This window comes from Diabrotica virgifera, chromosome 6 (assembly GCF_917563875.1).
Source record: "Diabrotica virgifera virgifera chromosome 6, PGI_DIABVI_V3a".
NCBI classification, from domain to species: domain Eukaryota; kingdom Metazoa; phylum Arthropoda; class Insecta; order Coleoptera; family Chrysomelidae; genus Diabrotica; species Diabrotica virgifera.
This window is the reverse complement of record NC_065448.1, coordinates 178688874-178716853: the sequence shown is the minus strand read 5'-3', so window position 1 is coordinate 178716853 and position 27980 is coordinate 178688874. Positions and strand designations below refer to the sequence as shown.

The 27980-nt window shown below is 34.4% G+C and overlaps 1 protein-coding gene across 1 annotated transcript; it reads right to left on the bottom strand.

Moving 5' to 3' along the window:
• On the bottom strand, positions 1 to 26699 carry LOC126887046 (electron transfer flavoprotein subunit beta). Its single transcript, XM_050654366.1, has 5 exons — positions 26532 to 26699; positions 26161 to 26478; positions 14497 to 14577; positions 7404 to 7544; positions 1 to 295 (listed from the first exon to the last, which is right to left on the bottom strand). The coding sequence occupies exons 1-5, from the start codon at positions 26580 to 26582 to the stop codon at positions 125 to 127; spliced, it is 762 nt and encodes a 253-aa protein (XP_050510323.1). The 5' UTR covers positions 26583 to 26699; the 3' UTR covers positions 1 to 124.
• Positions 26700 to 27980: the final 1281 nt, after the last annotated feature.

The following is a 27980-nucleotide window of genomic DNA, read 5'->3' as shown; positions in this document are numbered from 1 at the left end:
TAGCAAATCTATTATTTATTTACAACAACGGCTATAACAAAATATGGAGTAGAAAATATGTGTAGGCTCTTTCAGTTGTACTTTTTTATTCTTTATTGAGTAAAAATTATGTGTCCTTTCCAGATCATATATGTCCTCCTTCCTTTAATTTACCAACTAATGCATCTACATCTGGAAGAATGGCTCCCGCTTGACGAACTGGAGGATCTTCTACACTTATAACTTTGATTCTTGGAGATACATCAACTCCTAAATCTTTGGGAGTTAGTTTTTGAATTGGTTTCTTTTTTGCTTTCTAAAAATAAATAATATGATTTACTATTTTAGTTTAAAATTAGATAATATAACGAAAATATTTAGTGGAATGCTGAAATATGACAACATTCACACCTTCGCACTCACAGGTTATACACTAATACTTAATCAGTAACACACAGAGTTTTCAAAGAATACATACATTACATACTGTTGTAGAATTTTTTTTTGTAAAGAAATTCAGAAAAGATTAAATTTATATCAACGACCATGTAACATGTAATCATAGTTTTTCATCACCCTGTATATGACCAAGATTGTTAGAATTTACTTTTGCTATTAAGAAAGTGTTTCGGGAAAAAGTGAAACGATTAATAAATGATTCGACGGAATGCACGGGACATGAACAAACATTTCGGTGATTAGAAAGTGGAGAGAGCGTTGACGGGACAATAACGTTTTTAAGATACTTCCGGGAAGGTATTTTAATGTGGTAAACAAACTCTATTAGTTTTTAGTTGTAAAAGTAGAATGTAGTAAAGAACTAATTATGATATTCTTTGAAATTTGACAAATTGGAAAAGTTCTCTTAAGAAATAAATGGTTTGAGAGAGGTTGTTGTTTATTGGATGGAAAATATCAGGAGAAGGGATAATGATTGTGAGAGTATGGATTTGAGAGAAAAATAAGGACACTGTGTAATGAACATCGGTGGAAGGCAGTCCAGTTTTTTGTTTTAAAAGTTTAGTAATCAGTGTAGAGTGTGTGTAATCGGCCTTTGCGAGCAGAATAAAGTGGAAACCAAATTGTCGACCGGTTAAAGAGTCAATTTTCCTGGTCCGAGGGAGCTTCTTTTGTTTTGTCTAGAAAGAGTAGCTGATTAATATCTTTTTGCATAAGATATCGAACAAGGAAAACTGAGTAACAGAATTCGAGCAAATCCTGTATGATTTTTGGAAGCAGTCGTGACGAGAGAGACTTTTTTGCAACATCCAGAGAGTACGTGTTTGGGAGAATCAAGGACGGCGCAATCCAGAGAACGAGGCAGTGAAGAAACAAAAAAGGACAGTCAAATTATTTGTCGGAATGGAGAAAATTTGTTTATATCAAACCCATATTTGTTTATTGAACTTTTTTTTTTACGCAGTTAGTCATTCAAAATTTAAGAAATCAAGTCATAAGAAGAAAAGTAAATTTTATTAAATTTAGTATGAGTAAATAATAAATTAATTAAATAATTTTTTTGTCAAAACAAGGAGATATCAGAGTTAGGGCCGGTTGTTCGAACGCTAATCAAAAATGATCATTATCAAACATTTAATTACTGTCACAACTGTCAATGTCAACTTTGATTGGGTTGCTGAAAACATAATTATTGATTACAATTGTGAAATTAGTTAGTCAATTATGTTAATAATTGTTATGTTAATTGATTAACTAATTTCATAATTATAATCATTATGTTTTCAGCAACCCAACCAAAGTTGACATTGACAGTTGTGACAGTAATTAAAATATTTGATAGTGATCATTGTTGATTAGCCTTCGAACAACCGGCCCTTAGAGTTTAATTGATTAAGTAAGAGATTGTTGCAACAAAGTTTAAATTTAATATTTTTTGAATCACATGTACACGGCTTATTTGATAAAAACAATAGATTACATTTATATGATATTGAGTGTTTTCAATTTCCCTGTTTCCACCCTGGAAGAAGTAAGCAAGCAGAAATATTAGAAGCCACAGATCACAGGTATTGTATCCAATACAAAATTAGCCCTGGGAATAAAATTGATTGGAAAATTTAATTTGAATTTAGTTTTTGTTTTACATAGACAGTAAATAAAATAATTGAATAATTAATTAAAGTAAGAATTTGCTAATCAATCTAATTAAATAGATATAATAGAGCATAACAATACATACATACATAATCGAAAACCTCTTACACCCGCAGGTGTCGAGGTGTTCAAGCTCTCTTAAATTTTTTCTACAAATTTACGCCACTCTTTTCTGTTTCTAGCTACTTCCTTCGCCTCACTCCATGTCTTCCCTCTTTCTTCGACAATCTCACTTATGCTATTGCTCCATGTTTTTCTTGGTAGTCCTCTACGGTGTTCCCTATTTTTCTCCCTTTCCATATCTTCTTCACCTGTCTAGTTTCGTTCATTCTGATCATGTGTCCCCACCATTTCAGTTTCTTTTATTCTACTTTAGCCTTTAGTGATTTCGTTCCTAGTTCTTGTCTAATGTTTCTTTTTCTGTCTATTCTTCTAACACCCAGCACTTTCCTCCAGTATTTCATTTCACTTGCTTGCAGTTGCTTTGTTTGTTTTTCGTCGAGTACCCAGTTTTCTGCCCCGTAGGTTAATATAGTTGGTACGCTGTTTGGTATATGTACGCGCCACTCACTCCCAAAATTTAATTTAACCCAGAGCGCATGATAGATGCATACACACTTCGCCCTGAGGGTTGAAAAAACCCCAGTGTTCATACGACTACAGAACAGATCACATCTTGCATTTTTGTCACTATTAAACTACAAGTAAATACCGTTGATTGAAACAATCAACGTAAATACACAGCGTTTACACAAACGTAAGCTTCAGTATTCGCCGTGTGCAAGTACTTGGAGGGGATACGAGAAACGATCGTGCGCGAATAGCGGAGAAATCTTGCAACTTTCTTAAATAATTCATTGTCAACTGAAATTGTCAAATTGACGTATATTTCATATCTACTGTCAATGAAGAAGAAAAATTATATGTTGCTCCACAATATTGATATGATATGCAATTATTATATAAAAGTAAATTTAATTAATTGTATTTTGCTTGGCTTGTAGTAGTGCATTTTAATAATTAATTTTATTTACTACATACAATTGTTTACCTTTTAATAACATAACCTTAATATTACTTTATCTTCTTATAATTTTTTTGGGCTATGCTTTGACAATTGTCCAGTAACCAGGACCAATATGATTGGCCAATATAATTAAAAGTACGAAAAATGTTGCCGAGCTATGAAACCAGGCGTCGCTTTTCCGAACTTGCACGGTCCCAATACGATCATTTTTGTTTTGTTGTTATTTCTTTTCTGTTCAAGAAGTTTTTGTATGGTGCATGATATATTCTAGTTGCTGAATTTATTCTCGCATCAATCTCGTCTTCTTGTGTCGTGTCCCTGTATTATTCAAACTTATCCCTAAATACTTGTATACTTCTATCTGTTAGATTCTATTTCCTTCAATGTCAGTGTTTATTTTTGTTTTGTTTTTTGTTACTACCACTACTTTAGTTTTCTCGGTGTTTACTCGTAAGTAAAGCAAAAAGCAAAGGTTAAAATAGAAAATGTCAAAACGGAAACCATAGAAATCAAAAAAAGTGTTAGATAGGGTTGCGTGTTGTCTCCATTGTTATTCAATCTGTACAGCGACGCTATTTTTAAGGAAGCAATATCAGAGGAAGAACACGGTATATCAATAAACGGAAAAATCTTGAACAACATAAGATTCGCAGACGACACAGCTATTTTTGCAGACAGTCTAGAAGCACTGCAACGATTAGTAAATAGATTACATCAAGTCAGTATAAAATATGGACTACAAATGAACGTTAAGAAAACCAAGTTACGATTATTTCTAATCCGACGCCCTGAAGAGCATTAAGGATTATGAGAAAGAAGAAGATTATTTCTAAGCAAAACACTAGGAAGGCTAGATATCGAGGGAAAAAAGTAGAAAGAGTGAATAACTACAAATATCTGGGAACTTGGGTAACAGAAAACAACGACCAAGGTAGCGAAATCAGGACACGCATCGAAATTGCAAGAAAAGCATTTATAAAAATGAAAAAAATGTTTGTTAATCGAGACCTTCTTCTGGAGCTGAGAATAAGAGCCTTAAGATGCTACGTGTTCTCTGACTTTGCTGTATGGAATGGAAAGCTGGACACTGAAAGTAGTCAACATAAAGAAGTTGGAAGCATTTGAGATGTGGTGCTATAGAAGGATTTTGAAAATACCATGGATCCAACGAGTTACGAATGCAGAAGTGTTAAGAAGGCTACAAAAGCATTGCGAAGTGATAAAGAACATCAAAACAAGAAAGCTGAAATATTTGGGCCACATAACTAGAGGTGCGAAATATGAGATATTCAGGCTCATAATGCAGGGCAAAATTAAGGGAAAAAGATCCATAGGTAGAAGAAGAATTTCCTGGCTGAGAAACTTGAGAGAGTGGTATAGTTGCAGCTCAGTAGATATTTTCAGAGCCGCCGCCAATAAGGTACGGATAGCTATGAGGATAGCCAACCTCCGATAGGAGAAGGAACTACAAGAAGAAGAAGAACTCGTAGGTAGTATGTTTTTAATTCTTCTGTCCACATTGTCATGTTCTTTTGAAGGTCTTTCAAAGAAACTTTGATATTAAATTCAGGAATGAATACAAAGAGACAGACCACCTGATGTAAAGGTTACGGTTAAGGGGTTAACAGTTTAGGTTAATAGTAGAGTAAAGGAGATAAGCTTAACAACCAGTAGTTGATTATAGTGATATATAATCTACAATTTAAATACTTTTGTATTAGACAAGGCGAAAACGGCGGATTCGTTGGGAAAATATTCCCATGAGATTTTTTTGCATAATTACATTCGTGAGACATCCCAGAATAAGGTTCAAGAAGTCGCCCACGTGAAAAGTGGGTCAAATTTTTTTTAACAATTTTTTTTAATCAAATTGCAAAAATCAATATTTTTGGCCCGGACAATTTTTTTGTAGGTTTTTTGGACCATTCTGGATAAAAAAGGTCTCTTATAATTTTTCTCTAAAGTTGATCGTTTTCGAGTTATAAGCAATTTAACATTGAATAAAACGAAAAATGGCGATTTTTAAAGGCTTAATAACTCGGTTAAAAGTTATTATTATGAAAGTCAGAAAGTGACTAAATCAAAGTTTAATGCCCCCCCTACAAGATCACGAAGAAATTTTTGTCATTATTTTATTACTAAGCTGTTATTTTTAAGTAATCATATTGAGCGCCGTGCACGTGGTAGGCGGCCGTAAATGTGAGTGCAAGTAAGATGCACAATTGGACTGCCGGAGTGGCATCTCTCTCGCACTCAGCATTTACGACCGGCTACCACGAGCATGGCGCTCAATATTATTACTTAAAAATAACAGCTTAGTAATAAAATAATGACAAAAATTTCTTCGAGATCTTGTAGGGGGGGCATTAAACTTCGATTTAGTCACTTTCTGACTTTCATAATAATAACTTTTAACCGAGTTATTAAGCCTTGAAAATCGCCATTTTTCGTTTTTTTTTTCAATTTTAAATTGCTTATAACTCGAAAACGATCAACTTTAGAAAAAAATTATAAGAGACCTTTTTTATCCAGAATGGTCCAAAAAACCTACAAAAAAATTGTCCGGGCTAAAATATTGATTTTTGCAATTTGATTAAAAAAAAATTGTTAAAAAAAATTTGGCCCACTTTTCACGAGGGCGACTTCTTGAACCTTATTGGGATGTCTCACGAATGTAATTATGCAAAAAAATCTCATGGGAATATTTTTCCCAACCAACGTTTTTGCCTTGTCTATATCAATTTTTTTAAAATGACTCTGTGTTCCATTTAATATTGGAGTACACAGTAACAATATTGTGGACTATCTAGCTCACAAAGCAGCAACACATGAGGGTTAAGTTTAAGTTCAACTAAATAAAATAGTGTCAAGTGATCTTAAATTGTGCCCAAAAACACTTAGTTGTGCGTGGAAAAACAAATGGTCGCAGTGTTCCAAAAAACTATGTCAAATTAAAGACAATGTTTTACAAAAATATGTTTTTTGTTTCCTAGAAAAAAAAACAAGTCATCTTTACTTGACTGCGATTTGGTCACACCCGTCATACACATATTTACTAAATCACAAGAGATAACACCCATACTGCAACCAGTGTCAAACCAACATTACAGTAAAACATATTTTAACCCAATATGTCAAATATTCCAGAAAACGAGAAGTAAACTCAACCTTCGCAGTGACATATCTGAGCTTCTTAGGGACAATAAAAATCTAAACAACATAAAGTTTTTAACTCTTTCATGGGCAGAAGTGCTACAGCAAATTTTACCTTCTTCTTCTTCTCAAGGTGCCTATCCGTTCCGGATGTTAGCGATCAGCATGGCTATCCTAACTTTGTTTGCTGCTATTCTGAATAGTCCGGTTGTCGATGTATTAAACCACTTTCTCAGGTTTTGAAGCCAAGATATTCTTCTTCACCCAGGTCCTCTCTTTCCAAATACCTTGCCTTGAAGAATGAGTTGAAACAAGCCATATCTCTGTTCATTCCTCAGAACATGGCCTAGATATTCTAGTTTGCGCTCTTGATTGTGTTAATAATCTCGCATTCCTTGCCTATTCTACGTAGAACCTCAACATTAGTCATACGATCCACCCACGAAATTCTCAAAATGCGCCTGTAACACCACATCTCGAATGCCTCGAGTTTTCTCAAAGAAGCCTCGGAAAGTGTCCAGGCCTCTACTCCGTATAATAACGTAGAAAATACATAGCATCTGATGATAGAGATTTTGGTAGCAAGAGGTAAATCGTGGCTTCTGAAAAGAGACTTCATCATTATGAACGGTGATCTCGCTTTTCCTATGCGTTGTTTTATTTCACTTGAGTGGTCCCACTGGCTGTTTATGTTGGTACCAAGGTATGTGTAGCTGTCGACCCTGTCAATTAGTTGTTGGTTAACCAAAAGCTGTGTATTTAATATTTCGCGCTTACTGACTACCATGTACTTTGTTTTTTTCGTATTGAGATCAAGTCCGTGTAGGGAATAAAATTTTACCTTATTGGGAAGAATTAGAGAAAATCAATTTAAATGCGGTACGAAATATGCAAATCAATGTAAATGCGGCACTGCCCATTTCAGTGAATTTTTTGTGGTACATTTTGGGTACTGTCGCTCCTGAAAGAGTTGACAGCTATAGGTATAAAAGATATTTAAATTAAAATCTGATTTATATCACAAATAATAAAGTAAGTAATCATAAATTGTTTTAAAATTATCTGAGAAATCTCCTGTCTTCATTTGTCGGTAGCATTTCTGGACACCCTGTATATTTAAGACACTTACCATAATGTTAGGTAAAGTGGCATATCTTGGCTCATTTAGACGTAAATCTGCACTTATTACAGCTGGAATTTTGCATTTAATGGTTTCCAAACCTCCATCAATTTCTCTTGTAACTGTGAGATCTTTGTCCCCTTTTTCCAACTAAAATAAAAGAAATTATCAAATATTAAAATACTAAATAATCTTTGGTTGCAAAGATTGAAGAAAGAATAAGGAAAGGGTTTTGAAAAAACGGTTATAAAGAAGATGAAGAACTAGATGAAGAAGATATGACATTGGATGGCATATTTCAACACCTTGTTAGTAGATTTCCTGTTTTTTAGGCATTCTAATATTGTGTTATTTATGTTAAATGTATAACGATTCCTATAATACAGATATGGTTTAACAGTATTCCGGTGGTGTGTATTGACGGGAATTAATTAAAAATAAGTGTAACAACGAACAGTAATATATTTATTTATTTTGGGTAAACAAGTGTGTTTTGCTTATATCTCGAAAGGGTATTGTTAGCGAGAGCGAGGGTGTGTCTGCGTAGTGCGCATGCTGTGTAGAGACTGACTTGCCGGACCACCACTATTATGCCAACTCACACCACCGGATATTGGTGACTCCGAAAATATTTAAAACGCCGCAAAAATTTTAAAAAGTAGTGCTAATAATATACTTTTGCCGTTTTTTTAAATACAGTGAACATCGAAAATGACGGACGGTACCAGTGCCAATAACAGTGCTTCAGGATAACAGTGCTTCAGTTGATCGGATTTCGGTTAAAATTCCACCGTTCTGGCCCAACGATCCTAAAATATAGTTCCTGCAAGTAGAAAACCAATTTACACTGGCAAACATAACAAGTGACGCAAAAAAATTTAACTACATAGTTGCTAATCTCGAAACAGCTTACATATCAGAAGTTAGGGACATCATTGTGTCACCACCAGCTACAGAGAGGTATGTAAAATTAAAGTCAGAGTTAATTAAGAGACTTATGCCCGATTTCACCAACGATACCTAAACAGTTGCCTTATTAAGTAATTCTTATCGATAGGAACTTCCTAAGTCAGTACTTAAGGTGAAACAGTAGCGATCAACAGGTAGCGAAAACGCGTTCCAATATTGCGGCTGTAATTTTGAATATTTTTTCGAGATATTTGGCACACGTATTCGTAATATAATAAAGAATGGCGGTACAGAGCCCAATTTGAAAAATATATTAATATGTGGAAATTACTCTGTAATGAAATACAATATTAAAAAAGCGAGCCTGTACCGCCATTAAGAAGAACAAAAAAATACACTTTCTTCAAATAAACTTTTTTATCCGATGTCTAGATTTTGTGTCATTTTGGAACTACTAATGAAATAAAAAATTTTAGTAGTTCCAAAATGACACAAAATCTAGGCATCGGATAAAAAAGTTTATTTGAAGAAAGTGTATTTTTTTATTCTTCTTAATGGCGGTACAGGCCCGTTTTTTTAATATTGTATTTCATTACAGAGTAATTTCCACATATTAATATATTTTTCAAATTGGGCTCTGTACCGCCATTCTTTATTATATTACGAATATGTGTGCCAAATATCTCGAAAAAATATTCAAAATTACAGCCGCAATCTTGGAACGCGTTTTTGCTACCTGTTGATCGCTACTGTTTCCTCTTAAGAACAATAGCGTTTCACAACTAAAAGAACTGTTTATCTAGGAAATTTTTTCCTAGATATTAATTCGGGTACGTTTGAACTATTTTTGATAAATAAAAAGAAGAATAAGATGACATTACCTTACTTTTTTGATTATTTGTCAAAATTGTTTGTTTGCTAAGTTGGTTTTATTCAGTTTTGTACCTACTGTTTATAGTTATTTTATTTAGTAGTTATATTATTTGTGAATTCAGTTTGTTAAGTTTTGTATGTTATTTGTATATGTACAGTTAAATGGAGGAAAAGAAAAGAGTTGTAAATTTCACATATATGACGAAAAATTAAAGTTAGGTGAATTGTCATTAATGAAATAATTTTAAAATAAATACCATGTTTATTTCAAAAAGTGCTTCTTTTATTATTAATTTTTAATGATAGACTTTTAGTGATATCATGAATGGGTTTTTGAAACACAACACTAGTTTGTTAGGTAGTAGGTAGACTACATAATTTTGACAATAGACCTGTAAAAAACTCCAAACGATTTTCTATATTTTCCAACACATATTATATTATTAATATAAAAGATAACACAAAATTACGACTAATATACCTAATATTACAGAATAACAGAAAAATTAAGGTAAGAAACAAATTATTGACAAACGTCACAAGTACATTAGTCAAAATTGTAAAAATATAACCTGACTGTCAACGATAAGTAATACCTAAAGTTTAGGGAGATCGAAAACCGTATCCTAACGTAAGGTAATGCTTAAGCGGTTTAGGCAATTCTTATGATATGGTGAAATCCGTTTTAGAGTTAGGAAGTACCTAAATCCACTTAGGTAATTCTTAAATATTTAGGTATCGTTGGTGAAATCGGGCATTAGTGCATCTCAACAACAAAAAATTAAAAGACTAATTGAGCATGAAGAATTAGGCGATCGAAGACCTTCCCAATTCTTACGACATTTACAGTCTTTAGCAGGCACAACAGTACCAGATAATATTGTAAGATCTCTGTGGTTAGGTAGACTGCCATCGTCTACACAGGCTATTCTAGCTACTCAAGCTAAAGCTAGTTTGGACGCAGTTGCCGAGCTAGCTGACAAACTCTCTGAAGCTATAGCTCCTAGCGCCCAAATTTCAGACTCTTCCAACGCGCGTGAAAGTACCATCGATAAATTGACAGCCGAATTAGCTGAAATGAAAATTCAGCTAGCTAGCTTGTCAAATGCTCAAGCACAAACTAACACATACCGTCGTAACCGCAGCAACTCAAGAGGCAGACCATATCCTAGAGACAGAAGCTACAGTAAGGAACATAATAGTGACATATTATATTGGTATCACTACCGTTTTGGTGACCAGGCTCAAAAGTGCTCTCCTCCGTGCAAGCATCAGGGAAACATCGCGGGCAGTCGGTAAGTGCGGCATCCGATCCAAGCCCAAAGTCTCGCCGCCTTTTCGTAACAGACTATGCAACTAAAAAACAATTTTTAATCGACACCAGAGCCGATCTGTGCGCTTTTCCGCGAGAATATGTACGGGGTGCACGCGAAAAGACTACATACGAACTATACGCGGCCAATGACTCCGACATACGGTTATGTGAATTTGACTTTAAACAACGGACTACGGCGTGATTTTACGTGGCGGACATTTCAAAGCCTATTATTGGAGTTGATTTTCTTTCCCATTTCGCTCTCCTAGTGGACATTGCTTCTTCTTCTTAAGGTGCCGAGACCGCTTGTCGATCGTTGGCTCTCATGTTGCCCAGCATATTAACAATCATTGTCTTATTTACAGCCGCACGAAATAGTGCTAACTATTGGACATTGCTAACCAGTGCTTAATAAACAGTATGACAACCCTTCGAACTAAGGGATTCGTTAAAGAGTGTTTAGATAGTAGCGTAAAGACTATCGCGGAAGTGTCGCGTTACCATGAACTGGTTCTATGATTTCCGGAAATCACGCGACCGGCCGGTATCGTGAAAGACATTCAGCATCAAACCAAGCACCACATCGATACAACACTAGCGCCTGACAAACTGCAATGGGCTAAAAAAGAGTTTGAAAATCTTCTGCGTCTAGGCATCATAAGACCATCAAAAAGTAACTGGTCTACTTCACTGCATATGGTCCCGAAGAAAGGTGAGGAATGGAGACCCTGCAGAGATTATCCACGTCTAAACCAAAGAACAGTTCCAGATCGATATCCAATTCCGCACATCGAAGATTTCGGTCAGTCGCTAGCTGGTAAGACAATCTTCTCTACAATAGATTTAGTTAGAGCATACAACCAGATACCAGTAGCCACCGAAGACATACCAAAGACCGCCGTTACCACACCATTTGGACTGTACGAGTACTTATATATGCCTTTTGGTTTACGAAACGCAGGGCAGACTTTCCAGCGTTTCATAGACGAGATTTTACGAGGTCTAGACTTCTCATTGCATCAGAATCCGAAGAAATATGTCGCATTTGGAAGAAATTTTCAAAAGGCTTAAGCAGTTTGGCGTTGTGATGAACCCAGCAAAGTGTCAATTCGGCAAAAACGACATTACCTTTTTGGGATACACAGTATAAGATGGAGGACTCACACCTCCACAAGAAAAAGTAGCAGCTGTACAAAATTTCACTCAGCCAAAAACAGTGAAAGACCTACGCATATTTCTAGGTATGTTAAACTTCTACCGAAGGTTCATACCCAATGCAGCTGAGCTACAAGCACCAGATTGTATAAAATTAATGTTTTTTTCAAGGAAACACTAATTGATTACGATGCCAGATTGCCACACTCCTTATGTAAACTGGTTTGCGGTTTTGCGATAATGGCCAGAAGGGCCATAAATTACTGCATCTACCTTTTAAAAGATGAGAACCTTTTTGTATTTTAAGAAGTTGACATAAGGAGTGTGGCAATCTGGCATCGTAATCAATTAGTGTTTCCTTGAAAAAAACATTAATTTTATACAATCTGTTTAGGGATACATTTTCGTTTCTCGAAATCAACGGCCCTTGTTGGCATATGGTTTGTATCTTACATGTGAATTTTAAATGATGTTGTTTCGTTTTGAGGAAAGTTATTAAAAATTAAGAAAATAAAATTAGCAAAAATAGTAATTAAAGCGTATCGCTATAACAGGTTGATTGCCGAACACACCTGTAGGTGTACTCTGGATGTCTGCTAGGATAACTAACACACCTATAGGAGCGCTGTGTATGAGTTTCGTTTATCAAACAAAAAGTGTGGACACCAACTATTGATATTAAAAATTTTTTCGGCAATCAATCTGTTAACCCTCATCTTGACAATTTAACAAATTTGTAACATTTTCATTTTAGGTCCTAGGTGAGTTCTAGATGACTTGAGATGCATTTTGTTACTCACATTTTGTACTAATAACATAAAACTGTCCATAGATGGCAATAGTTAACTTATATTTTTATTATTACCGATTTCTGACAACTTCTAATTGATGCCATCTGTCACCTGTTGCATTTTCGAGAACCTACTCCACTCTTTTTACAAACTTTTAATTTTTTATAAAAAAATAGTGTGTTTTTTATTATTTTGGTGATTGTTTTTTATCCTATAGAGCGTGTATGTTTTAGAGTTTTAGTTGTTTTTTTGTTTACTGAACTATCAAAAAATGTCGTTAAACATTTGTAACAAATTTGTTACATTGCCAAGATACGGTTATATTTTTTTCTCAATGTAGATTTTTTATTTTTTTATCTCTGCAATATTTTAATGCAATTTTATTTGTTTTGCAGATAACAGTTGGAAAAATGAAAGAATACCCATGAATGAACATATAACACACGCTGTATTTTCCTGTCACCGTGTCACAAAGAAAATTGCCCAGCGCAAGTACATGTAATAATAATTATTACATGTACTTGCGCTGGCCAATTTTTTGTATGACACGGTGACAGGAAAATACAGCGTGTTTTATATGTTCGTTCATGGGTATTCTTTCATTTTTCTTACTGTAGATAGGTTTAAAAAAGAGGTAGACAAAATTATTTCTACATTTTGTAAGTCAGGCACTACTTCCTTTCAGTGCACAAAATGTGAAGGAGTAGACAACTTTGTCTGAATGTCAAAGGAAACTGTTTTTACGCATATCATCACAAATAAGGAGTTACCTACATTAAAAGGATTTTATTTAAATATAATAATTATATTTTACAAATAAATAATTATATTTCAAAATTATTACAAACTTTTTTTTATTTTTTTTTTTAAATTTATTTTCCTAAAATTTCTTGGGGGAGGGGGTGTTGTGACGCGAGAGCACTCCCATGAACTCAGATAAAAGAAATTTCAACTTTGTTCTGAGAAATCGGTTCAAACCTTAGAAAAGGCATGGATCATCAGTGATAATAAGGGGTATTCGCGGTGTGCAAGTACTTGGAAGGGAATTGAGAAACGATCGTGCGCGAATAGCGGAGAAATATTGCAACTTTCTTAAATAATTCATATTGTCAATTGAAATTGTCAAATTGACGTACATTTCATATCTACTGTCATTAAAGAAGAAAAATTATATGTTGCTCCACAATATTGACATGATATGCAATTATTATATAAAGGTAAATTTAATTAATTGTATTTTGCTTGCAGTACTGCATTTTAATAACTAATTTTATTTACTACATACAATTAGGCATTCCAATGAAACGTCAAACATGGCCGGGTGTGGGCAAAATCTAACCTTACATCGACATTAATTTGTAAAGAAAATCCTGTTTGGTTGTTTTTCTTATGTTAATTGTGTAGGGAAATCTGCGAAATTGTGATAACAAATTAAATATGAAGTGGTTTATCGCCTACAGAACTGAATTATCCCATATTAGTTACCAGATTGTGTCAATAACTACTATGGAATAATTCAGTTATGTAGGCGATAAACTAGTTTATATTTATTTGCTATCACAATTTCGGTGCACAATTAACAATAAAAAACAAAACCAAACAGGATATTCTTTACAAAAACTGATGTAAGCCCTATATTATTAAATTTTTGCCCACTGTCGGCCATATTATATCACGTGATTTGGAATGGTCAATTGTTTACGTTTTAATAACATAACCTGAATCTTATTTTTTCTTATTATTTTTTTGGACTATGGCCTTGACAATTATCCAGTAACCAGGACTAATATAATTGGCCAATATAATTAAAAGTGCGAATAAAGTTGCAGAGCGTAGAAGTAGGTGTCGCTTTGCCGAACTTGCACGGTACCAATAGTATTCTTGGCAATGTAACAAATTCAAATTTGGTACTTAGGAATAAATTAAAGGTGAAATATTTATTTCATAAATTTTTAAATAATTCTAGTAGGGCATTAATAGAAAGAAAACACAGTTTTCACATTTTTATATCGGTTTGCCAAGAAAAGGGTTAAACACATAATATGTACATATAACTTACTTTTGACGTAAATGTTGCTTGAGGCCAGTCTAAAACTGCTGCTGTCATTTGAGCTGTCTGATTACAATCATCATCAATAGCCTAAAACAGTAGTTATGTTATTGTTCTGAAGCTATTTATTTGTGATATATTATGCAATTTACTATTTTACTTGGGAAATATGCCTCAATTTAAGTTGGAAATTTGGTAATTGAATAACAATAACGTTTTCCGAAGTGGAAGTCGAAACGTCAATAAATTTAATTTCCAACTTTAATTGTGGCCCAAGTAAAATAGTATTTTGAACAGTTTTAAAAATCTACCTTCTTCTTACAGTGTACAGTATCATTGAAAATAGAAAACTACAGTAAAACCTCGATGTATCGGACTAATTGGGGGGACGGGGATGTCCGTTAAAGTCGAAAGTCTGTTATATAAAAATTGGTTTAAAATAAATCAGACTATTTATTAGAAATGTGTCCTCATTATGCTATAATAAAAAGTTTATTGAAATTCTTTGTAAAATACAGCGTTTGGAGTCAACGGGGATCTCGTTGTTATGCAATGTATATTGGTATGGACAGGGTTAAATATTTATAATATTAACAGGACGTTTTTAAATTTTTTTACATTTGACCGGATTTTTGTCTGTTATATCCGAAGTCCGTTATATCGAGGTTTTAGTGTACTTAGCTTAAACCATTATCAAATCCATTTTGTAAACAAAAAGCTACAATTATTTGGAACTTTGATTACAGCAGATAATTTGTTTTACATAACAAGTGGGACTTATTAGTGGGATTATATTACTAGCACAACTATTTGTCACGCTGGACATAGAAGCTGGAAAGATAGGTCTTAATATAAATTACAGCAAGACCAAAATCATAACAAATACAGATGAGGACATCACACTGAGACGATGGATAAGATGAAATAGAACAAGTTCACGATTATATACAGGGTGTAACAAAAATACAGGTCATAAATTAAACCACATATTCTGGGACCAAAAATAGTTCGAATTAACCTAACTTACCTTAGTACAAATGTGCTCATAAAAAAAGTTACAGCCCTTTGAAGTTACAAAATGAAAATCAATTTTTTCGAGTATATCGAAAACTATTAGAGATATTTTATTGAAAATGGACATGTGGCATTCTTATGGTAGGGACATCTTAAAGAAAAAATATAGTAAAATTTGTGCACCCCTAAAAATTTTATGGGGGTTTTGTTCCCTTAAACCCCCCAAACTTTTGTGTACGTTCCAAATAAATTATTATTGTGGTACCATTAGTTAAATTCAATATTTTTAAAACTTTGTTGCCTCTTATTATTTTTTCGATAAGGCAGTTTTTATCGAGTTGCAGCTTCTTTTTAAATATGTTTACATAAAAATTTTATGAGGGTTTTGTTCCTTTAAACCCCCCAAATGCTTGTGTACATTCCAATTAAACTATTACTGCGATACCATTAGTTAAACACAGTGTTTTTAAAACTTTTTTGCCTCTTTGTATTTTTTCGATAAGGCACATTTTATTGAGATATGGCTTATTTTTAATACAGTTCCAAATATACCTAAAAATGTAAATTATAAATAAATTTTCACATTATTACAAAGTCTCCATAATCGTACTTAACCATATACAAATAAAACTTTTTAATAAGACTTTTCGAAAAAGTACTAAGAGATAAAAAAGTTTTTAAAACACTGTGTTTAACTAATGGCACTACAATAACAATTAAATTGGAACGTACACAAAAGTTTGGAGGGTTTAAAGGAACCAAACCCCCATAAAATTTTTAAGGGGTGTCCAAATTTCATTATAATTTATATATTAAATGGAATTTATTACAAAGTCTTTCATGTTTGTTGTCAGTAAATTAAAAGACATTTTGAAACACATATTATGGAACGATAATAATTTTCTTAAATCATATCTAATACAAAACTGAAAAATAACTCGGGTACAATCGAGAGCCATAAGTAATCCTTCAAAGAGCCGGATGTGGCTCGCGAGCCGCAGTTTGACCACCCCTGTTATATACTTTCTGAACATACAATTTTTTTCGCTTTTTTAAAAGCTACATTTTTGCTAAGAATATTTTCTTCGATAAAATTATTCGAAAAGTATTGACTTCGTTTAAAAATTATATAGAGCAAAAGTTTTTTAGAGTTGGTCAGTTGATCCATTTTGGGACTTACTTTAAACGCGCGTTTTTTTAACCCCGAGAAGGGGTAACTGTAACTGTCACCCCCCAAGTAAAAGCAACCAACGGTACAAGTTTAACTTTGAAATAGACAGTAAGTAGAACCTAAAACAAGATTTTCATGCAATTCAGAGTCGACTCTGAAAATCGGACCTGGTGTACAAGAATTCATCTGTACTCATTAGATATCTTTTAAAAACACCCTTTAATTATCTACGCTAATTTCTTTCGGTTATTTAAATGTCATCATAAACAATTCCAACCTTCTTTCGTTACATAAACATTGTTGACCTAGATCGTGAGGTGTAATTATACATACAGCCACTATAAACACTTTTCAGGGTCGACGCTGACTTTGCACTTTTAAATATATTTATACAACCAAAACATAATAAGGGAATCCTCATTACACATTCCACATTCGTCATTCTATTTTATTAGATGTAAGATTATTCACATTAAAAGATAGTGTCATCTACACTCCGCGAGACGACGTTACGTAGGTTGCTACCAGCTTGTACTCATGCGAGTATAATAAAACTTCAACAGTGAAACGACTATTAATCATTCCTCCCCTCGGATAAAGGTTAACCACCCTTACCGGGAGAAGATAGCCCTAGTAATCCTGGACTATCATATGGCGATCCAAGACCAGGGAAGAAACTGAAGTAAACTGGAACGAGAAATGGAAAGAAAAACGTCTACGGCTGAGGATCTGGTACCTCGACCACCCTAGAATACAGTGTGGTATGTAGAAAGGATGGAGACAGCAGGCCTGACATGGAACTAAATGGACAATGGTATGGAGATGGAACATCGTGGGACAATGGACAATGCCAGGGAACGTGGATCGAGAACTTTTGGTGATACGAACACAAACGTTTAAAGTGGTGAGTCTATATTTTGTTCTTATGGTATTTCCACGATATTTCTTAACAAATGAATGATATAGCAGTAATGTAAGGTATATTTCTAGTATTTTTATCTATTTATTTTTAATTCTCTTTATGGGTATTATTGGAATTTTTTTTAACACATATTAAAGTTATTCACATGGCATATTACCATTATTATTTGAGGTATATATTATTTATATTATTTATTACGAGGGTACATTTTTGCAATTTTTTTTTATGATTTTAATATCTGCTATCGTAAATATACACTATCAATATAAATATACGATATAAATATATAACAAATATACGCTATATGCATAATACATTTACATTATTATTCTAACTACTTATTTACAAGGGTTAATATAACGTTATTTATTTTTGAACTATTATTTATTATTATTGCAATTTTTTTTTACATATTTTTACCATATATTGACGTATTATTTTATCTCGTTATTTTTTACTATATATCTATATACCACATATCTATATACACCGTAAGACTATCGAATTTATATTTTCGCTAAGAAGTGCAGGAACTGAGGATAGAAAATTATGTATAAATGAGTAGCAACAAAGTTACTTGGGAAGATTTTGTCAAAATAGTTGAGGAACTTGCACAATAAGTAGAAAGACAGAGCAGAAGGGTCTTAAAGAAAAAAGTACCGAAATCTAAGGACATACAGGAAGAAGTAACGACACAGCTAATTAAATCCTATAACAAGTTCACGCACTTAACTAAGAAAAACTGGGAAGCACTTTCGGACAAACAGAGGGAAGCGTGCAACAAATATTTTGGAAAAATCAGAGACAAAGTTATACGCTCATTTCAAGCAGTAAATGTAAGAACAGTGGTTCCAAATTCAATACATCAACCAATCGACGAGGAAGTTGAAGAGGAACAAAGCGACGAGGAAGTAGAAGAAGGAAAAAGCGACGAGGAAGTAGAAGAAGAAATAATTAACGACGAAATAAAAGAGGAAAAAGGTGACATAAAACAAGATATAACAATATTAAACATGGCTCTGACAATCAATGAATTTTTGAATATCGCAAGCAAGATATTGCCCAACGAGTTCGATGGAAGCGCAGGGAAATTACAACCATTTTTGGACGCATTAGAACTACTTGGAAAATTGGCAGAAGGTCATGAAGACACAGCTGTAACGCTAATAAAAACACGACTTACCAATAAGGCTAGGAACTTAATAACCACGGAAGATACGATTCCACGGATAGCTGAAGCACTAAAGAAAGAACTAAGAGGTGATAATCCGAAGAATTTAATAGCCAAATTAGCCAAGAAAAGGCAAGGGCATAGAGATGCAGCAGTGTACGCATCTGAAGTGGAAGAGTTAACAGAACAATTAAAAGTAGCATACATAGCGGAAGGAATGCCACTGGAGTTAGCGAAGAAATATACGACGGAAACAGTAGTAACAACAATGAAACGAAACGTTAATGCAGAGAAAGCTAAGCTAATACTGGAAGCAGGTAACTTTACATCACCGCAGGAAGTAGTATCTAAATTTTTATCGATCGATACGACTGAAGAAAATGCACAAGGAAGAGTCTTAAATTATAGGACAAACTACGAGAATAGGAGAGGACAGCAGTAATACAGAAGAGGATACCATAACAGATATGACAGAGGAAGAAGAAATAACTTCGGACAACGGAACGAAGGAGAAGCAACGGACAATCAACGAAATTATTCGAACAGAAGATACAGACAATTTAACAATCAAACATACAGAGGAAACCAGAGAGGAGGACGTAACAGGAACGTAAGGTTACTAGAGATAGAGGACAGTCAAGAAGAACAAGAAAACCAGCAGTTGGGGTTTTGAATGAACAAGAAGTTGGAAGCACACAGGCAGAAATAAAATATAACATTTACAACTTCGACCTGAACCTAACGAACTTTGTACGAATGAAAACAGAAATCCTTGAAAACACATAGACACAGGTTTATCATAGACACAGGAGCTGATATTTCAATACTAAAATGTTCACAAGATTTTATGAAGAAACAGGTGAAACCAAACACAAAGGCGAAAATAAAAGGAGTCACTAAAGGAGAGTTGCAAACAATGGGAGAAGTTGAGACAACACTAGAAGTAAAAGGAACTCGATTCGAACACATCTTTCAATTGGTAGAACCTAACTTTCCAATTACAACAGACGGAATCATTGGGAGAGACTTTATTTCTAACTTTCAATGTATACTGGACTACGCAAACCTTAAAATGCACATTAAAGAGGACAACGATTGTTACATTAGTACGAAAATTCTGGATAATATAGATAATGACACCATAATAATACCACCCCGATGTGAAATTTACAGAATAGTCAAAATTTTTCAAACGCTAAGGAACGACATGATAGTGGAGCAACAAGAAATACAACCAGGAATATTCATAGCAAGAGCAATTATTTCAAGTAATAATCCATACATCAAAATTTTGAACACAACATACGAAACAGTAAATGTAGAGGCAAGCACAATCAGGACGTTGGACATTAAACTATTCAATATATATAGACTAGTCGACGACAGCAAGGATAGGAAAAAAGAATTACGAGAATCACTGAAATTAGACATACCAGAATATATACGAGATAACTTAGTATCGTTATGCGAAGAATATGCAGACATATTCGCCCTAAGGCATGATATGTTAACCTGTAACAATTTCTATGAACAGAAACTAAGAGTTAAAGACCAAACTCCGGTATATATCAAGAATTATAGGACACCTCATGCGCAAACAGAGGAATTAAATCGACAAGTAGGGGAGACTGTTGTACCTTTAGGCCGTTGTACCTTGGGCCACTTCAAATTTAAAACCAGTGTCTTCATCTACTAACACCAGAACGAACTAAATCATTTGCTTATGGTTACCGCTACGTCAAAATTTTAGTCTGGTGTAAATCCGCGGCAAACTGAGGTTTTGCGCAACAGAAGTTAGTTTTGAGACTTAAAAGTAAATATTTTTGATAAATTTGAGTGCCAGTATTGTGATACAAGATTGTGTTTTTAATAATTCAAGTGTATAGTTATATCAACAGGTTACTGGTACCTAAGTATTTATTTATTGTTGTTGTTTGTTTTAAACATAACCTCTAAGTTAGAAATTTGTTTTTCTAAAAAAGTGTACCCTCTTGTACCTTGGGCCAGAAACACATCCTGTACCTTGGGCCATGGCCCAAGGTACATGAGCCATGGCCGAAGGTACACGAGCCTTTGGTTTTCGTATAGATAATTAAATAGTTTGGTAAAACTTGCGTTTTTAACTCCCGTCAAATCATGTCATTATTTATTAAATAATACACCAGTAGGACATTAATGTTTTTTAAAATTTAAATTATAGCTAGGTATTTATTTCGTTTTTTTACTTGCAGGATATAACCTCTCATTATGCCACGTAGCAAGACTGGAAAAAAAGCGAGAAACGATTAATCCTGAATCGTTAAAGGGGGCTTTGGAGTCTATATTCCATGAGAATCCAACAAAATGTATTAGCTGTAGACAGGCTTCCAGAGTTTTTAAGATTAGCCGTGCTACACTTGCTAGAGAGGCGAGAAAATTTCAAGAACCGGAAGGAGGAGAATATCACTATTCTGTAAATTATGTTGTACGCCAAGTGTTTACTGACATGGAGGAAACTTGCTTAGTTGAGATAAGCTTAGTATATAAAAAAGATTACTTTAATGCAGTACGGTTTATCTAAGAAAGGCGTAAGACAGCTAGCTTACAAATATGCTGTCGCCAATAATAAGAAATTTCCAGATTCTTGGCACACAGAAAAAATTGCCGGTGAAGAGTGGATGAGAGGCATTTGAAAAGGCATAAGGACGTATTGTCAATTCGAAAACCCGAAGCAACAAGTCTCAGTAGGTCAATCAGTTTCAACAGGGTCAATGTCAAAAAAAATTTGACAACATCAAAACCGTCCACAGTCGATTTAGAGTAATTCCTCTTAACAGAAATTTGAACTTAGATAAGACCGGTGTAAGCACTGTTCAATCGCAGTCAAAAATAATTGCTCCGAAAGGAATTAAACAACTTGGTAGTTCTACATCGGCCGAGAGAGGAAGCCTCGTGACTATGATAGCAGCGATAAGTGCTACAGGAAACTACATCCCACCTATGTTGATTTTTTCTAGGGTGTTTTTTAAAGATAGAATAATTTTTGGGGCTCCTCCAGGAACCGTCGGAGCTGCAACGGCCTCAGGGTGGTCAAATAATCAGTTGTTTCTGAAATTTCTGGACCACTTCACCCAGCATGTCAAGTGTTCAAAGGACGAACGAGTGATATTATTTTTAGATAATCACGAATCTCGCCTGTCTATCGAAGCAGTAGAAAAAGCATCCAATGCGGGAATTGTAATGATTACCTTTCCTCCTCACACTTCGAACAAACTTCAACCACTTGATTTGACAGTATATGGGCCCCTCAAAACCTTTTATAGCCAAGGAGGTGAATCTTGGTTGTTTAGTAATGGTCGAAAAACCTTTGATATCTGCTCAGTGGCCGAAGTTATTGGAAAAGCTTATCCTCGAGCTTTCACCCCCAGCAATATTATTAGCGGCTTTAGAGCTTCTGGAATATATCCCTTAGACAGCGAAAAATTTTCAGATCAAGATTTTTTGGGCTCCTATGTAACCGATCGTGAAATGGAAAATATGGAGCCAACTCAAACCGTTACAACTTTCAGTTTTGTTCTCTTGTTTTACTGGCGGCCCAAGGTACAGGAGGCTTGTCTCAAGGTACAAGACCTCGTGTACCTTGGGCCGCCATGTAAGGCTGTCATTTTTGTTTAAATATGCACTTTATTTTTTTGTATTTTTTTTATCTAATCTGTTTCTATATTGCACAAATATGTATAGAATTTACCAAATACGTAAAATCCCTGAAAAACATGTCCATTTTTTTTCTAGACGAAAATTTAAAAAAAGTGGCTCTAGGTACAACAGTCTCCCCTACAAAAACTAAGAGACCAAGGAATCATAGAACCATCTACATCCGAGTACAACAGCCCAGTAGTACTGGTACCGAAAAAAGCTATAGATGGAGGAAAAGCATGGAGATTATGCATAGATTTTAGACAATTGAACAAGAAGATAGTTACAGACAAATTCCCATTACCAAGAATAGATTCGATATTAGATCAACTAGGAAGAGCAAAATGGTTTTCAGTTATAGACTTAATGTCAGGTTTTCATCAAATACCATTAGAAAAGTCATCGAGAAAACACACATCGTTTAGCACGGAAAACGGAGCATTTCAATTTACCAGATTACCTTTTGGATTAAATGTAAGCCCGAATAGCTTTTCAAGAATGATGTCAATAGCATTTTCAGGATTAACACCAGACAAAGCATTTCTTTACATGGACGATATCGTAGTAATTGGAATATCCGAAAAACATCACCTAGACAACCTGAAAAAGACATTTGAGACATGTCGAAAATTCAATTTGAAACTTAACCCAGGAAAATGTCAATTTTTTAGAAGGGAAGTAACATATTTAGGACATGATCTTTCTCAAGAGGGAGTATCACCTGACAAAGCGAAGTATGCAGCAATTGAACAATATCCGACACCTAAGACAGCGGAAGAAACAAAGAGATTTGTAGCATTTTGCAACTATTATAGACGTTTTATTAAAAATTTTGCGGAAATATGCAGACCACTCAACAGATTATCGAGGAAAGGAGTAGAATTTTTTTGGTCTGAGGAGTGTGAAAAAGCATTCAAAAAGCTTAAAGCATCTCTGACGAAACCACCAATTTTAAAATATCCTGATTTCAACAAACAGTTTATCCTAACAACAGACGCATCCAATGAGAGTTGTTCAGCAATCCTAAGTCAAGATTACAACGGAATAGACCTACCTATAGCATATGCATCAAGAAGTTTTAGTAAAGGAGAATGTAATAAACCTATAATCGTTAAGGAATTACTAGCGATTCATTGGGGAATTAATTATTTTAAATGTTATCTATATGGAGCACCAACATTCAAAGTAAAAACAGACCATAAACCTTTGACACACCTATTTGCAATGAAAGAACCAACCTCAAAACTCACGAGGATCAGATTAGACCTAGAAGAATATGACTTCGAAATAGAGTATATAACAGGGAAAAGTAACTACGCAGACAGCCTTTCAAGAATAACATTGCATCAACTAAAGAACCTATACATAGACAACACCCATATACTAGCTATAACAAGAGCTCAAGCAAGAGAAAAGGAGAAGGAAGCAAGACAAACAAAGGCTGAAAGTGAACTCGCACTACAGCCAGAAGCCACCAAACAGACAGTAAGGAAGGTACTAAATAATTTAGAGGCGCATAGACTACCAATTTTGTCCTTTGGAGCAGAACTAATCTCACCAAGACTGAGCATTAGGGCCAAAAACAAAATAAAATGCAGCAAAAGCATAGCCACAGGATTGGATCATTTCGATTTAAACCAAGCTTTGGCACAGCTCGATAAGCTGGCAGTAGAGAATGCAGTACGTAAAGTAAAGATACACGTAAATGATATTATTTTTAAATTGTGCACAATTGATGAATTTATTAAAGGAAATAAAAAATTGAAGAATATAGAAATATACATATGTGAAGTACCAGAAACAATAAAAGATGACAAAGAAAAACACAGATTAATAGAAGAATACCATAATCACCCGATGTTCGGAGGACACGTAGGGAATAATAGACTAATAAAGAAGCTAAAGGCAAGATTCCGATGGAAAAATTTGGAAAAAGACGTAAGAAAATAGGTTAAACAATGCCACAAATGTCAAATTAACAAACCGAAAAGAACACATGTCGAAGAGTTCGTGATATCGGACACATCTTCCAAACCATGGGACATAGTATACATAGATACAATAGGTCCATTCACTAGAAGTAATGAAGGTAATAGATACTGTATCACAATGTTGTGTGAACTGACAAAATACGCGGTCAGCATACCAGTGTGCAATAAAGAAGCAGAGACAATAGCAAGAGGAATCTTTGATCATTTCATACCAACATACGGACTCATGAAGCAAATAAGAACAGACCAAGGCACAGAGTATAAGAACGAAGTAATGCAGGAATTAACAAAGCTATTAAAAATAGAGCACAACTTTTCAACGGCATACCACCCACAGTCCATTGGAAGTTGCGAAAAACTAAACAGAACGTTGAACGAGTACGTAAGAGCATTCATAGACGAAGACAGAGAAAATTGGGATGTGTGTTGCAGAATGTTCACATACTGCTACAATACAACCCCTAACGCGTATCATGGACACACCGTTCGAACTGCTATATGGCAGGAAGGTTAACCTACAGGAAGACCTTACACAGGAGATTCAACGATGTTACAATATAGATGCCTACTACAATGAGTTACGATACAAACTACAAAGCGCACACGAGAGAGCCAGAACCTTCTTATTAAAACACAAAAAAGAGCGGCAAGAAAAGAATAAGCTCAAAGCAACACCTCAAAACTTTAAAATAGGAGACCTAGTCCTGGTAAAAAGGGAAGAGAATGGTAAGTTTGATAGTCTTTATGTAGGTCCTTTCACAATAACAGAAGTAAATAACGTTAATTGTAAAATCAGAATAGAAAACAATAAAATCAAGGAAATACATAAGAATAGACTATATGCTTACAATCCGAAAACACAGTGAGTGACAAGTGTGATGAAACAATGTTGTTAAACGAACATTTTTATTTTTATTTATGTATTTACGTAGTTTTAGGAAGTTTGTATATAAAATAAATTTTTTGTATTGATTACAACACAGTATGGGTTGGTAGCACTACTTGCAAAATTTTCTGCCCGTAGTCAGAAAATTCTTAGGAGGGAAAGGTGTACAAGAATTCATCTGTACTCATTAGATATCTTTTAAAAACACCCTTTAATTATCTACGCTAATTTCTTTCGGTTATTTAAATGTCATCATAAACAATTCCAACCTTCTTTCGTTACATAAACATTGTTGACCTAGATCGTGAGGTGTAATTATACATACAGCCACTATAAACACTTTTCAGGGTCGACGCTGACTTTGCACTTTTAAATATATTTATACAACCAAAACATAATAAGGGAATCCTCATTACACATTCCACATTCGTCATTCTATTTTATTAGATGTAAGATTATTCACATGAAAAGATAGTGTCATCTACACTCCGCGAGACGACGTTACGTAGGTTGCTACCAGCTTGTACTCATGCGAGTATAATAAAACAACTTCAACAGTGAAACGACTATTAATCATTCCACCCCTCGGATAAGGGTTAACCACCCTTACCGGGAGAAGATAGCCCTAGTAATCCTGGACTATCATACTGGCAACACTAGTCCCAAATAACATGGGCAGATGATATTAAGAAGTATGTATGCTTTAGGTGGATGACTTTAGTGGCAGACAAAGAAGAATGGAAAAGAATTGGGGAGGCCTATATTCAAAGATGGATCGAAGAAAACTAATTAGAAAGATAGATGACTATTTGTAGCAAAGTATTTATAAACACATTTTCTTACCTGTTTTCCCACAATCACTAGATCAGCCTTTTCATTCTGAGCAATCTTGGCTAAAATTTTTGACACATGTATTGGTTGCAGAGTTTCGTATTCAGGTCCTGAAATTTCAACATGAATTCCTTTATCAACCCCCATAGCCAACGCAGTCCTGAGAACTTCTTGGGATTGTGCTGGTCCACATGATACAGCAATGATTTCTGAAGCAACTTTTTTTTCCTTTAAACGAACGGCTTCTTCTACTGCAATTTCATCAAAGGGATTCATAGAATGTTTGATTCCATCGGTTACGACACCTGTTTTATCGGGCTTAACGCGAATCTGGAATTTCACAAAAAAACATTATTTTGAGAAGTTTTGATTTAACTGCTTACCTTTACGGCATAGTCGATTACTCTTTTTACTCCAACTAAAACTCTAGCCATTTTAACAACTTAAATAAATAATAGGACTACAATTACTGTATAAATAAAATAAATGAAGTTTGGACTTTAAACCTTACCACCAACCACAGTATATAGGTTTATACAACAATCAGTATAGTCACTTGCCGTGAAGTACGTTATGAAAAAATGTTCCATTTTTCCCACTGCGCATCGAGACCTTGCAGCCGGACGCAAGCGCATAACAGCGTGTGTTATACTGCTCAACATTATTTTTGATACACTGCTCGAAAATAAATAGGACAAATTTGAAATAGATTTTTCGAAATAAGGAATACTTTTCTACAATTAACGTTTACGAAGCTCTTGACAATTTATCGATAGTTTCATAAATAATTATTACTGTTGTTCTGAAGACTAAATGTATCAGCTTTAATGGATTCATTGAGATAATAAGTGCGTTCGCGGGTGCCTGTCGGCGACAAATTAGCAGCAAAACGCATGCGCACTTTAAAATTATATAAATAATATCGTTAATAGATAAATATACAAGGTATATTTACCTATTATAATTTAATAATTAGTTATTAATATTAATTAAAAGTAAATATACCTTGTTTATTTATCTATTAACGATATTATTTATATTAAATGAGGTTAGAAATTGTCGGCGACAATTTGTCAACTGTACCCGCGAACGCACCTTATGTACCTACGATTTTCAACTAAATAATTTTTTCTATATAAACAAAATTTTAGTCTAACAATGGGCTCTACTTTATCTTCATTGGTCTTCTTCTTCTAATGCCTACTCCACTAATGAAGGTTGGCTATAACCACTGCAAATTAGTTTCATTATTAGCGAATATATTTATGGATTTCTAAAGAAGTATTGTTTTCACTCAGTTTTGAAAAAAATGTGAAAGCGTTGAATTATATACGTCCGTCTGTCCGTAAACACAACTCCTCAGTCATTAAACCAGATAGAATGACAAATGAGGTGTCGGATGAAAGCTTATATAATCCAAGGATGGTACTAAAGGTGAGATATTTGGCAAAGGACTTCCAGTTTTAAAAATGCAATCGGAAATACGGTTTTAAATTCTTCGGGATAGTACAAGCGATATATTATTCGACGCACCGTAGCAAGAGGAGTCTTCCTTCTTGTAGGTAGGCTTTAAAGACTGTTTCTTCTTCAATATTAGCCTCCTAAATTGTTTAAATTATCGCACCATCTTTTTCTTAGTCTGCAAATACCTCTTCATCCATTTGGTGACTTATCTCGTACTATCCTATCCTCTGCCATTCTACTAATGTGTTCGTTCCACTCCAGTTTCCGTTTTGTCACTCATCCATTTAGGTATGTCTTCTACATTGCATGATCTTCTTATGTTTTCGCATCTCTCTCTATCCAATAGACTTTTCCCTGATATTCGTCTA